The sequence below is a fragment of the Halichoerus grypus genome, chromosome 12 (genome assembly GCF_964656455.1).
Source record: "Halichoerus grypus chromosome 12, mHalGry1.hap1.1, whole genome shotgun sequence".
In the NCBI taxonomy this organism is placed as follows: Eukaryota; Metazoa; Chordata; class Mammalia; order Carnivora; family Phocidae; genus Halichoerus; species Halichoerus grypus.
In genome coordinates, this window is record NC_135723.1 from 14,069,434 (window position 1) to 14,084,921 (window position 15,488).

At 38.7% G+C, this 15,488-nt stretch overlaps 1 protein-coding gene across 1 annotated transcript in view; it reads left to right on the top strand.

The window, feature by feature from the left end:
- VPS41 (VPS41 subunit of HOPS complex) overlaps window positions 1–15,488 on the top strand; it is a 142,552-nt gene that overhangs the window by 9,283 nt on the left and 117,781 nt on the right. The window contains exon 2 of the mRNA XM_078059868.1: window positions 1,535–1,612. Coding sequence (XP_077915994.1) covers window positions 1,535–1,612 — 78 coding nt within the window. The remainder of the gene's footprint in view (window positions 1–1,534; window positions 1,613–15,488) is intronic.

Here is a 15,488-nt window from a genome sequence, read left to right on the forward strand (position 1 = left end):
GTGCAGTGAGCTTTTAAGACTCATTGTTTTATCATAGCCTCAGAAAGAGGCAGAGTATTTGTTTTTAGTTAGTATTATGCAGGTTTTTTTTTTTTTTTTTTAATTCAAGTACTGTCAGAGTCACTGTGGGAAAAAAAAATTACAACCATCTGAGCCATCTGAGTCCTCTGTTTCTGATTAGAATGTTCTTTTGCTTTGGATACAACATCCCAGTTTGGTTTAAATATTCAGACTAATTTCCCCCTAGAATTACCTCTTGCCCCTTCCTTTGCGGGGCCCAGGCATCCCGTTTCCAGCAGGCTTGCTGTCTTCCCTGGATGAGTAATCGGCATGGCACCCGGTGCATTCAGGCAGGCCTGTGTGCTGGAATCGTCATACCTAGTTATGTCTGCACACCTGATGTTTTATTAACCAGTATTGATTTTTTTACCCGGGGGACTTTTTTCTTCCTGAAAAAAGGCAACCTTGCAGGAGTGAAAGGCATTGCAGGGGATGAATTTCTAATGAACCCCTTCTTTCCCTTTTTGTGACTTCTCTTTAATGTAGCTTCATATTTTAAGTGCCTGAACTGAAATTTCATTTTAAGCAATTCCATTTCGATAAAATCCTTTCAAATCTTGACTTTCTGTAAGGTTATTTTTATAAAGATTGTGCTGCTTGACTGAAACGCTTAGTAGTGCCTGTAAATTTGAGCATTTCATTATAGGTTGCAATGAAGCATGCTCACATGCAATGAAATACATAGAATTTGGAACTATTTGAGTTATGCTGAAAGAAGTAAAAAGGAAGAAAAATCTCATGTCATATTTCAGGTAGTCCTAAAGTTTCTTCATGTTTGTTTAGGGTTAGTTCAAAGAATTAAAGGAACAGTGGGAGATACGAACTATTTCATACCATAAAATGAATATGTAGCTTAGCAGTTATTTTGTGACAGAAGAGGATTTTTTTTGCATTAGAATATAAACATTTACACTCAGTATTATACATTAACTTTTATAGAGGCATCTAAATGCTAACTGATAGTATAAATACTTCCAAGCTTTTTCATCTCTCAGCATGACTTAGATTTCCCTTTCTAAAAAAAAAAAAAATCATACTTTGTCGTTTGTGCATGTGTATATTGTTAAACTTAAATGATAGCACAGATTTACACATTTGCCATAAATTATGGGGGGGTTAATCATTCCCTTCTTACTTCGAGCTCAACTGTAGGTTGGTCATGCTTTCCCAGCTACACTGGAATCTGCAGCCTTAGTCCATCAGGCATTGTGTACGGACCGCATACACACCATTAGTTGTCAGCAGATGAGGGTCCTCATGAGTCATTCTGACAGCCAGCTCGCACTCTCACAATAAAGTAGGCCCTGCTCTGTTATTTCCCTGAAGCTGGAAACAAGCCTTCTCCAAGGAGTATGTATCTTCCAAGGCATTGCGGACCACTTACACATTCAGACTCTTGACTTTGAAAATGGTTTGATTACTAAATGTGTATTAATGGTACATTAATAAACTGACCCCTCTGTTCTTCTTGCAGTTTTTGGCACTGGGCACCCATTATGGCAAGGTTTATTTACTTGATGTCCAGGGGAACATCACTCAGAAGTTTGATGTAGTAAGTATACAGTATAAAATAATGTATGAACTAGACTTCATGCTGAAAATTTATGCTTTACAATATTAGCTTTAGCAGTTTGTTGTAATAGTCTAAAGAAAGAGCCTTTATCAATTCAATCAGAGTGCTTAGGATGTAACTCTGAATTTTATAGTATATGCTAAAAATTATAAAGGTGAACGTAAAACGGCCGAGGTCTGTAAATATATATATAGGCATATATATATACATTTTATATTTTGACTTTGTATCTTTATATATAAACACCATTTAAAAATTTATTTTTATAAATCTGTTGAATTGTAATTCTTTAGTTAATTATAGTCATCCATTTGACTTTAAATGGAGTATTTAAAATACTTCTGTATGTGTTCTTTTTAAATTAGAACAGTGCGGAATATCTAGGTGAATTGTTATTAAAGAAAAAGTACTGCTTTTATTAGTGAATACTGGTCCTAATTTACATACAGGGGAAGTTGTGAAATCCTTAAAGTATGAAGCCCCCTCATTTGGTCAATTGTAAGTACGTGCCCCACCATCTTTTCTAGATCCCAAATGTAACTGAAGATTAATTGATCACCTTGCTGGTTCAGTTTATCTCTTTTAAATATAGAAAGCTGTTATTTTATGTGACTGTTTTGATGCTTGGATTCTTGGGGGATTATATTGATTGAAAGTAAAGAGCTAGGCTTTTTAATTTTTTAATTGTGATTTGGAATCATTGAGGATGAAAGAAATGTGGAATTTGAAGCTTGGTTTTGGTGTTTAAGATGTTGGCGGTTTCAAGAGCATCCATGGTTGCATGCATGTGAACATTCGGAGTGAACAGGGTGCTCATTTTAGGGGGCAGGCATTACTTTTTCAAAGACAGCATCAGCACTTGTTGAAAGAGCTGTTAGAAGGCATTGGTGTAGTTTATAAAGGAAAGACTATACTTTCAGGGATCATTTCTATAGTTTGTTAGTTTATAAAGGAGACCACAGTTCCTGAAGTTGGCACATTGTGTATGAAAGGAATAGGTTGCTTCATTTTACTTGAAAGAAACTGAACCACTCAGTCTTGACAGAATCTTGGGAACAGTCCAGGAAGGGACATACGCACACGAATTATACTAATACCCAAATTGTGGGTTCTTGTTTTGCTTCAGCATCTTTCAGACAAGAGGAATATAAGTTGGACCCTCCATCTACATCCTGGACACCCATCTTGGTGACTTAAACGTTTGTTCTTTCAGTTGCCATCCATTCAAATGTGTAGCTGATGCTGGGAAGAGCTCTTTTTCGTGGTGTTACCCGTAGCTCCTCACCATTAAAACAAAAACAAACAAAACAAGAAACAACCCAATAAAATCTCACCTGTCTGGTCTCTTGAACTTCCTGCTCTAGGTAGAGGATTATGTGACACTCTGCTTTCTAAAGAAGTCTTTTAAATATTGTATAGAAATTGCAGTGCTTCATTGCTGAGGTTCATGGGCCTACCTGCTGGGTCCATTGCCAAAAGAGAAACCAAGAAAAATGCTGTAGGGGTTTATTCACTCATTCATTCATTCAGTCTTTGTGTCTGCACAGTATAAGACTTCACTTATATCCTTTCTGATGTCAATTTTATGTCAAGTATATCCCATATCATCTTTCAGGTAATTTATGGTATCATCCCCCCTAAATTTGCCCACACTTTTTTTTTTTTTTTCCCCAGTCTGCCCATGTGACATCTTCGAAAATGAAGTTCTCTAGAGCCTTGCCTTCCCCATTACCTTTTTTCTTTTTTTTCTGGCAGGAGAGGAAGATGATTTGATGGTATTTTGTTTACTTTCTCAAAGAATTTGATAGTCTTCTATGGAAAAAGTTTTTCAGGAGACCCTGGCTTCTTCATGAACATTTCCATATTAGGCATATGACTTTCAGGTGACAAGTTTCATACTGTCCTCTTTTGAAAGGAGCCTTAGTCTGCAGCTTCTCATCTCTGAGTTTTTTCCTCTATTATTTTATTTTCCTGTTTCTGATGATGTGATTGCTTTGTGGGGCTCTGTATCACTCCATTTTAAAAAGGATTCTTTCAATTCTAAAAATACTATTATGACTTGAATTTGCTGCTTTTCTTTGAATGGAATGGTTGCCATTTTATTCCAAAACTTTATTCTTCATTAGAAATGCAGCGAGAGTGAACAAATATTTTTAAAAAATAATGAATAAATACTCCTGACTTTAGTTTTCACTTCTGAGTGGGAATAATTTAAACAAATTAAAATTAGATAAGATAATAATATCTTACGTTTGCACAGTGTTTATTTCCTCAAGCAGTATCTCTTCACCCCATTCACTGCATTTATAGTTTTGATTGCGGTAGTTTTGTTTGGCAGGGGGTGGGGGCATGGAGGAATTTCTAACAAAGTTTCCCAAGGGATTCTGCTATTTGAGCTGGGTTGGAATCATTGCACTAGAGGCTGTCTGACTTTACTTTAAATACATATGAGGTAAAAGAAATAACCAAACAAATCATTCTGCATGTTGAAGAAAGATACTCGTTTTCCCATTAATATTTCAGGAGAAATACTGTGTGGCCTGCAGTTCCACTTGTAGGTATATATTCAAGACAAGTGAGTGCAGTGCTTATGTACACACACACACACACACACACACAAAACATACATAGAAGAGTGTTATAGTAGCTTAATTCATAATAGCTCCAAACTAGAAACAACCCAAATATTATCATTCGTAGAATGGATAAGTAAATTGTGGTATATTCTGAGCAATTAAGAACAGACTGTCTATCCACGTAGTAACATAGGTGAATTTCACAGATTTAACGTTCAGCCAAAGAAGCCAGGCACAAATGTGTACATGTTGTATGATTCCTTTTTATATGATGGTCAAGAAAAGGTGAAACTACGGTGATAGAAGTCAGATATTATTTGACCTGGGAGAGAGCACAGGAGAATCTTCTAGAGTGCTGATAATATTCTCTATCATGATGGCTTCATATATATACACACACACACACACACGTTAAAAATCACTGAACTATAAATTTGAGACTTGTGGTCTTTAGTCTGTATTATACCTCAGTAACACACACACACACACACACACACACACGCAGAAGTACCTGCACACTTGTATGTATCTTTGCCCTTGAGCAAAATTCAAAATTCAAATTATCCTTTGTCTGTTGAAGCAACCCTTTCTTCTCCTGAATACGAGCAAATTTGTTAAGTTGGTTTCCTGTTCAGGGATCTTTATATGAATGGATCACGCCGCTGAGATTATTCCTACACCTGTATATGCTTCTACAATTACATAAAAATGTAGATAGAGAGGATTCTGTGTTACCCAGTCATCTGTGACTGTTCTTTTGTTGCCTGAGAGTGAAAACTACTGAAATGATGCTTTCTTTTGCATGTTGATATTCATATTTCAGAATACTTAAAAGAATATTCAGATATGCTAATGTCCTAACCATGTATGTGTTTTTTAGAGGTTATTTCTAGATATGACTTTATGTTAATTCAGATTTAATTGATAAAGTTCACTTCTCTTTAACTCACAGAGTAAAATGTAAGTAGGCCTAGCTTCTCATCTAAAGTGCTCAGGTTGCTAAGAAAATTGCCTTTAATATAGATCAGGCCCTTCCCCTGAAAAATGGCTGTCTTAATACTTGCATGGTATATAACATGGGACTTCACAATTCTTAGGGGATCTCAAATACCTTCTAAATTTCCACGTGGTATTTATGCCCATATAATGCCATTAAATCATTGTAGTTACTTTTTCTTTAATAGCATCCACTTTCCTTAAGGCTATTAATTTAAGGCTTACTAATTAGGAGTGTCACTTGGAAGCAATGAGCAAATTATTTTGGAGCATTATTCTGTATGTTTTAAATCTTTGTTCTTTTAAGTGGGCTAGAGGGAGAGCACAGAACAATTTGGTCAAACAATTTCTGCTGTTTACCTTCATGTGTTTTTCTTCCTTTGCTTGAAATAGAAAATGATACGGCTTTGCTGTCATGGTGCCGTGGCAGGAGACATCAGATAAATACCTACAAAATGGATGGTTACAAAAGGAAGGGGATAAGAAAACAAAATAAAACAGAACAGGGGCTTATTGGGCATTTTGTATTAAGAGAAATACCAATTTTTTCAACTAAATCTTTTAAGAGGTAGGTTCAGGATTCTTCTTGAACTCCAGATAGCAGTCTATTGATGTTTCTATTCCTGTTTTTTTGTTTGGGATTAAACTAACACACTGTATTTCTTAGTGCTAATCTTTTGTACTTCCTCATGTTCATATGCTAATAAAATCCCTGATCTCTATCAGAACTTAAGTAGCGTCACAGGACAGTATCTTAACATCCCTCTACTGGGGGGGGTTTAGTTTCTGTTTATCTCCCACCATCAGTCTAATCACTGTCTCTGAGAACACTGGATGGCTCCTTAGGACTTCCCAGGTGGATCAGCACTCAAGATCCTGGTCGGTCATGTGGCCAAACCTACCTTTGTGGTAGGTTTTCCTTTCTTTGTCCTTCGTCTTCATTTTCCTTTCTTTCTCCTCCAGTCATCTGTTCCACTCACCATTTCCTGAGGATTGCCTTGGATGTGCATGCTTGCATCCAAGCTTTTCATCACATCCTTCTGGAATGCCCTTCTTCCCTTAGTTCCTTTCTTTTTTTTTTTTAAGATTTTATTTATTTATTTGACAGAGAGAGACACAGCAAGAGAGGGAACACAAGCAGGAGAAGTGGGAGAGGAAGAAGCAGGCTTCCTGCAGAGCAGGGAGCCCTATGCGGGGCTCAATCCCAGGACCCTGGGATCATGATTTGAGCCGAAGGCAGATGCTTAGCGACTGAGCTACCCAGGCGCCCTCCATTCTTTCTTTTGAGATTTGAGCCTTAATGCCAACTTTTGGAAAGTAGCCCTTTTATTCAGTAGTACTTGTCAAGTATATAAGGTATACTCAGATTTTTCCTAGTTGCTCTGGGTAATTCAGAAAGTCGTCAGAGTTTAGAAGCTGAGGAGACTTCGATCGTTCTAGATATAAAAGGTGTCAGGTAAGGAATCCTGAAGGAAATTGGTGTGGGGCTGATTTGGTTCTATATTCCCTGCCTCTGTACTCACCTGTTTTGTCTGGTTTATTCGAGGCCTCCCTCACCTAGACACCTAGACATTCTGATCTAGTCACCTACACAGAATGTACCTAGGCATTCTGATCAGGTCATATCCCCTACCTGAGTTTGAAAAGATGTTTTTGTGACTGGTTCCTGGCCTATGAATGACCATGGTGTCATTTTTGTCTCTGGGCTTTTGGGACTCAGCCATCTTTCAGATTGCACTCCTGGCCCTCTGCTTTTCTTTGGCTTAGAGGAATTCATCTCTAATGTAGATCAGCTCCTCTTTCCTCTTTCCTGTGTATTGAGACGTAAATGTTGTTTGCAGGATCATCCGTCTTTATTTCATGTTTCAGGGAAAAGAAATACTTATCTGCCCTCTCATCTCTTTGCTAATGTAATCCTGAAAACTTAGTGTTCCCTTAAGCTTCTTAGACTGCATTTGTAATATTCACAAATACCTTTTATCTTTCACATGATTAGATCTCCTCCTCCTCTGCATTATTGCCACGTCTTGAACATGCAGTACTTTTGTTGAGATTATTTGCATCTGTCATTCTCCCCAGAGAATATGAGCTTCCTGAGGGCAGTTTCTGTGTCTAATTTAGCTCTGTGTCCTTGGCGCTTAGCATAAAAAGTGGTAGATAGTGAGGCATTGATACAAGGGGCTGAACTCTAATAGTTCCAAATCTGTAAAGTTCCTTCTATATGGATGGTTTTCCAGATAAACAGGGTTTTACACCTTCCTTTGCCACAGCCGGATTATTGTGTGTACATTACAGGAAATCAGACAGACATGACCATTTCTTTGAGAGTTAATACAGATACCATGCTTCATTATTACCCTGAGGAGCTCAACTATTTTGGGCTCATTCATAATGTGGCCAAGATAATATTGGGGTGACTGTTCATTAAAAGAGCCCTTGGAGCAGATCTAAAAAAACGTAAGCTATCATTGAACAAAGAAATTCTACTCTCCTCTTGGTCTCATGGCACTTACTTATCAACCTGAAGTGAACCCCATCTATAGTATGCTCTGCCGATGTGGCATCATTACTTGGAAAGCATGGCATGTATCTTTTGATATTATCAAAGTGGTACATTGTTGGCTCAAATGTGTCAGTGTCTGTAATACCTGTCGAAGACTGATTGACAGGCCTTAGATTCTTAGGTGTTGAAAGAATCGGTCTTCTATATTTGGACTCCGTATTTTGAGTGATAAGAAATGTGTCAAATGAGTTGAGAATTACTTAAGTGGAAATCATTCTAACTGATGCCAAGGAAAATCTTATTTCCAATTTTCTGCATTTTTGTATTAAAGCATCTCCAGTTTATGGATTATTTATAGGTAGCTTGATAACTTTGGTAGCATCTGTGCACAGAGGAGACTAAGAAAACATATTCAACTTTAAGAATGCTTCTCTCACTTAGAACAGTTAAAGTGTAATGCTTACAACACGTTGTAATATAGGACTTCTTAGCGGTAACTACGTTTGGGCAAAATACCCCTTAAATAGCTATAATTGTGAAAGTATTTCTTCACTGAATGAAATCATCCTGGTACTCCACACATTTCAGTCAGAATTGTAGTGATTTTAACTTTTTGGAACATGACTCTGAACTGGGGAGAGAGAGAGCATGACTCTGAGACTGGGGCCTGGCGGAAAACCTGTGGACTCCATTCTGTAGTAGAGTGGATCCTCCCTTCTGGTGCTTCTTTCTTTGGGAGTCAGGCGCCTGTTGCAAAGTGAGCACATTGAAAGGATTATAAACAATGTGGAGACTCAGGAGGTGTGATTGATTAACTTTGCAAGTGGGAGAAAGTGAAAATTTGAGGTGAATCTTGACGGGTGAATGAGCATTTTTCGATTGTTGGAGTGGGTCTGGACCGGGTGATGCATTCTTCATACGAAACAGGGAATCCGGAAGGGCAAGGAACATTTATCACAGCCTTTTCATCTACATATGCATTTTGTTTTTTCCACTAGTGGCTTGAGAGTAGGGGAACAGAAAGGGGAAAATGGTGAGATGCAGTGAGAGAGACTTCTTCGGCAGGTTTGGCAGAAGGACCAAAGGGGAAAGAACGGGAGTGTTTTCATGAGAGTGTCTTCATGGTTACTGGCTTTGGGGTTGAGAGTGTTTAGGGAACTAAATGAAACCATTAGAGTGATGGTAAATTAGATGTCATGGACCAGAAGGCAGGGTCTTTTATATATGGGCAACATATGAGTGTCTGTGTATAGTTTGATAACAAATAATTTATACCTTGAATTAGTGGTATATTACTTTTAACTTAAACAAGCTCTCATTTTCTGTTTGAACAGCAGAGTTTTACTAGCCTTCTCTAGAAATTATTTATTTGGCTAAAATTACCAAGTATTTTTCGTTTGATGGAATCATATATTATGATAATTGGGAACCTAACGGGTATTTAGTCATCTCCCCACCCAAGACATGAAATTCTTCAAAAGCGTTCTTGTCATTTGCTTCATCAGTCCTTCTTTTATATGTCTAGTAAGAGGAAATGAATCACTTCTGGGCGCAGCTATTAGGTCTTAACACTTATAGGTTTTGTTAGTTTAATTGATAGCAAGGGAAAAAAATCATACTAAAACGAAGTAAAATGGAAGAATATATACCACTAACAACCTCTTAGAACGGCTAAAATGACAAAGACTGACCATACCAGGTGTCGGCAAGCATGTGGAAAAACTGGAACTCGCATACCCTACTGGTGGAAGTGGAAAATGGTAGAACCATTTTGGGAAAACAGTTTAGCAGTTTTCAAAAACATTAAACATAGACCTACCCTGTGATCTAGCCCTTTGACCCTGAGGAAATGAAAGCATATGCTTGTACAATGACTAGTACGTGAATATATACATCAGTTTTATTTTTTCATAGCTTCCAAGTAGAAACCATCTATATGTCCATCTACAGGGGAATGGATAAACAAAATGTGGTATATCTATACAATGGCATTCTACTTATCAGTAAAAAAGAATGAACTATTGATACATGCTACAACATGGATGAATCTCAAATCTGTCATGTTAAGTGAAAGAAGTCAGACTGAAAAGCCTACCTCTTGTATGCTTGCATTTATATAAAATGCTGAAAAATGCAAACAAATCTATAGTGACAAAAAGCAGATCAGTGATTGCTTTGAGAGAGGCAGAGGGCTTATAAAGTGGCATAAGGAAACTTTCAGGGATGATAGGTATATTTATTATATTGATTTTGGGGAGGGTTTCATGAGTGCATATATACGTCAGGACTTATCAAATTTACACTCTAAATATGTGCAGTTTATTGTATGTCAATTGTATCTGCGTAAAGCTGCTAAAAAATAATAACTATAGAAAGGCAAGCTACAGAAAAAAAATGAAATAATGTGTTCCAAGAGGTGATATTTACACATCAAAATATTTGTTATTTCCATTTATGTAAGCCCAAATTGTTGGGTATTCTTTAAGGTGCTTGACATTTATAAATGGCACCCTACAGAATGGGATCTAGGTTATCTAATTACTGGCTTCTTTGGCTTTTCTTTAAATTATGAGTCAAAAGAAAAATACTGTCTTCTATAAATTTTTGTATAACTTCTGTATTTCCAACCAATGAAATATGGTTGGGGAAAATACCAAAAGTTTAGCTCCATGAGAGGTGGAAGAATTTTGCCAGTATTATCAATATCTTTTTTCTGTTTTGGTCTGTTTTACATAGTAATATCTGTTCTGTATTGCATATTCCTTTTTGGGAGGAGCACCACCTTTTATAGAAATGATAGGTGACTGAGAGTGCAATCACTGGATAGGTAAGGATTTGTTTTCCGTTTTCATATAGCACGGGTGCTCTCTTTCAGGTGGGATAAAAATGGGCTTGTTTGAAATAATGGAGTGAGCAGTTTCTGTGCTAAGTGTCTTGTTGGGGTGTACATCTACCTAGTTAGCAGAAAGTCTACCAGAATTTTGTTAATTTTTTGGAAGCGTTTCATCTCAGGATTAAATGCCCTGTGAGATAGTGAGGTAGTCTAAAAATCTAATTCCATTATACTTTAATGGAAAAAAATGAATACATTAGGGTACTTCTGTTGCTCGGTGATGGAAACCCAACTCGGCCAGGCTTAATCAACAGTGGGAAATACTGGCTCCTGTTGTAAATCAAGTTGAAATGGGGATGCCAGGCTCAGATGTATCCATCTGAGATGACCCATACAGTACCCATCCCTGGGACAGGCTCTCTTCATCTAGTGGGCATCATGGTCAGCCCATAGCCCAAGACTGATGTCAGGGCACTACCATCCTCATAAGCGAGATAGGACTCCTTCTTTAGTAACTCTGGCAAAAACCTGCCAGAAAGGGCCTTGATGGGCCTGGTTGGGTGTATGATTCTACCTGAAGCAGTTGCTACAGGTGGTTAATAGGATGCTCTGGCCAGGCTTGAGTTAGAAGTAGGTGTTGGATGGGAGAAGGAGGGAGCCCCACTCTAGCAGAATCAGTTTCTTGAAGTAAAAAGTCTGTTACTGCCTGGAGCTGTCCACGAGCTAACTTCCCAGTGCCTTATGCATGATGCTCAGTCTAGGAGTGATACTGGGGTGAACATCCTTGGGTGGGCTGAGGAGTCTGGTGACTGAGTCTTTCCTTTGAACACATCTTTGTGGTGAAATCACTCGTTCAGACGCTGTGAACACTTTTAAGGTTTTGCATTTTGGTATACTTAGATTATACTGAATTGTACTCCTGCCGGCCCTGTATGAGAATACGTCACTGTATCTTGTCACCAGCATTAGCTGTTATCATTCAGAAATTCTCTGCCAGTTAGATTTCTAGAAAATGGGAATTTATTGATTTACTTTGTATTTTTCTGGTTACTAATGAGGCTGTTTACTCTCTTGAGAATTGTTCATATACTTCGTCGGTATGTGTGTAAAGTTCTAAATTGATTTGTAATTAAAAGTTCACTGTTTACAAGGAAAAATAACAACATTGATCAGGGTGGATTGTGTGAAGGCTCAAAATCAGAAGTCACCAGCAAGTCAAATCTAACACTTGCCAATAAATCTTCCTATTAAATGAAACACTGATGATTTTCTTTTAGGACAACATCCATTTTCACACTAAATTAATACTTTAAATCTGAACTGTATTGTTTTTGTTCATTCACTTGTTTTGATTCTTTAAGTTCTATAAAAGCTCTAATCACAAGGTGTTTGTAGCAAATGTTAACCACATATTTTTGTTAAAATATTACTTCTACAATGGGCTCTTATAGATAATGAGGAAAACACAAACAACCCAGAAAGAAACTGGATAAAGAGATGAATAGGAAGTTCTCAGATGGAGAACCCTAAATGTCTCCAAGAACCATGTGACAAGATGCCATATTTCTCTAGTACTGATGGAATAGTCAGGAAAATGTGAAATTATCTCAACCATAAGATACCATTTCATACTTGTCAGTTTGGCAAAACATTTAAAAGTCTGATGAGTACCAGACACGAGACACTGGTGGCAGGCCAGGGAATTGGGCGCTCTCTTCAGGTGGCAGACGAAAGCATCTGGACACATCTCCTTGTCGGAAGCGTGACACATGCCTTCTAGTCTACGATTTATCTTCTAATTCCACATTTGTGGTATTTTCAGTTCAGAAGCTTTTTATTTGAATGCAGTAAATATATATTAATCTAATCACTTATAGTTTGTATTTTTTATGTCTTCTGAGAGAAAAATATTTTGCCCTTACTAAGTCATAAAGATACCCTCTGTATAAAGTTTTCCTTTTTTTTTTAAAGATTTTATTCATTTATTTGACACAGAGAAAGAGAGAGAGAGAGCACACGCAGCGGGGGAGCGGCAGGCAGAGGGAGAGGGAGAAGCAGGCCCCCACTGAGCAAGGAGCCCAATGCGGGGCTCGATCACAGGACCCTGGGATCATGACCTGAGCTGAAGGCAGACACTTAACCGACTGAGCCACCCAGGTGCCCCTAAAGTTTTCCTTTTTACATTTAACTTTTCGTTCTTTCTCAAGAAAAAAAATTCCCACTGTTCTGTGAAGACAAGGATTTATTCCTTGGCATTAAGATGGAGTCTGCAATTCTTGCCTTGCCAGGAAAAAAAAATACACAAAAATTTGCAACCCCCTGAACCTGCTGGTTTCCCGTTTTCTTTCCCCTTTGGGCGTTAACTCGATTGCAGTATTGGTAATGCAACTAGTCCGGAACAGATGTGGGAAGAGAAGCGTTGACGGGATGGTTGGAGATTAAGGCAGACAGGGCCCAGCAGAAGGGAGGTCGGCCAGCTTCTGGAGTTGGCAGGATGTGGTCCTGAGGCAGGAGTTAGGCCGTGTGGGGCGCTGTGGCTGCCAGCCAGGCTTGGGCTCAGTCTCCCCATGTTCAGTAGTTCAGGCAGTTTACTTAACCTCTCACTTTCTTTCTCTGTGAAATGTAGAGCATATCCCAGCCCTGAGCAATATGATTAACTTGAGGATTATTTGAGATACACATGTAAAATATTTAGTGCAAGGCTCAATATTACCTGTCATGAGGAACCAGATAAAGCCAAGCATCTGATTGCTGGCATTTACGACACTTCCTGAAAGCTGTTATTATTATTTTTTAATTCATTGATAGAATTCGCTTTAACAGTGTTCATTGTGTATAGGACATGCAAAGTTAGAAGGGGGAGGGACAAAGGAAAGGAAAAACAGGAAAAAGAAGGGAAGAAAGAAACTTCCTCAACATACTCATTTTTACAGGCTGATTTTGCTGCCTGCTCCATTCCATCCTTTGTTTATTTGGGGTGTGGGTCCGTTTTATAGCATGTCACAAAGAGGTTTATTTCTGTGGTGTTGTAGGAACACGCTTACTTATGTAATGATGCTTTGTGAAATGTTCCCAGTGCAGGTCTGGTGAGTTGACTTCAGGAATTTCTTTTTAGTGTAGAGACATGGCAAGTTCGTTTACAAGGTGCTTCTTTTGAGGACTATGGAGAGATGACAATCTACTTGGGAAATGCCTTAGTGGAGAATTGATAAAGCAATGTTTTTACACTAGAGAGCATTATAAAAATCTCTGTGGTGAAAGTACAGCTGCATTGGTGAAATTTTAAATGGTCTTTCTTCATCTTATGTCTGAAAAATAAGGCGTTTTCGATTTGATTAATAACTTGGTCTCTTATTTTTTTTTAAAGATTTTATTTATTCATTTGAGACACAGATATACAGAGATAGAGAGAGAGCATGAGCAGGGGGAGAGACAGAGGGAGAGGGAGAAGCAGGCTCCCCGCTGAGCCAGGAGCCCGATGTGGGGCTCGATCCCAGTACCCTGGGATCATGACCTGAGCCGAAGGCAGACACTTAACCATCTGAGCCACCCAGGTGCCCCTGGTCTCCGTTATTTAAACCATATATGCTGACCCTTTTTAGAGAAGTGATTTTTTTTTCCCTCAACTCATGGAAGCACAAAGCCTTTACTTTCTCAAATGTTTTTAGGTAAATAGAATGCATTAGCGTTGTTGCTATTATTCAGTTTTAAATGAAAGAAAAAGTAAGAACATCTTTACTCCTAACAGATTTTTCCTTAATCATTGATGGTATCATTAATGTGCATATTGAGAATTACACAAGGTTATCCATGGGCTCCATCAGATCTTCATTTTAGCTCTGCCGTCATCATGGATTTGCACTCTGTTGGGCTTTCTGGACCTGCTTTTGGTGATGAAGTTTGTCCTTCACGGTGTGGCATAGCAGATGCTTAGGGCTTGGACAATCTAAGGGGTAGTCCTCTGAGACTTAATTTTAAAAAATAGTTGCTTGTTTCTTTTCTAGTTATATGGTTGCGGGGATGACAGTCCCATTTCTGTTGTATTAACTCCTCTAGAAAAATATGCTCTAGGGCAACGTTCTCCGGGGAAAAATGAATTTTGTTTCCTGGAATTGTAGCATTAGAACCTTGTAGGCTAGGAACTTTGGGGCCACTTGCAGAGGATACTGTATTCATGGTGTCCCCCTTCAGGCAAATTTATTTGGGTATTAAAACATTGGTATTTATTTCTGTGCTAAAGTATTACTTGAAATAATTTAGATGAGTTGGGTTGTGCGATGCATGGAGACATCTGTGTTATGAATTACCACAGGGACAGAAGGGACTGCTCTGCTCCTTCTCTGCCGAGTCCTGGCTCCCTGGCCTGACCACACTCAACTGCCCCCAGCAAGGTCCTGCCCTTGAATTAGACTGTGTAACTTTCAGAAGTCCTTGTTTCTTTATCAGCAGGGTCAAGTGGGCCAGACAAGGTATAGTCTCTTTTTGAATATAAATACTATAGTCAAGAAAAAGCCCATCTTTGCTTTACCGCAAAGACTAGACTTTTCCAGGCCCTTGCTGGATGTCATGTCTTTAGAAGGCCCTGTTCTCTTCTCCTCCTGGGGATTTACTTCCATCTCTGTGACGTTTATCCTCCTTCATGTGCCTCCATTACCTTGTATATCGCCTAGATTCTTTTCTGAGCTTGTTCTTTCTTTTGCTCACTCTTTATATTGCCACCACTCTTGGTCAACTCTTGAATCTCACCTGGGTTATTGCAGTGAAACCCAGCGGATCTCCCTGCCTCATCCCCTCCTCCCCCCATCTATGCTTCACACAGCTGCCCACGCAGTCTTCCCAGAGGAATGCTGGGATTTTGTTACTCCCCTCCCTGAAAACACTCTAGTTCCCCCTTGATGCCTGTGGAATAAAACAGAGCTTCTCTCTGTGGCCCCCAGGCTTCCGCTG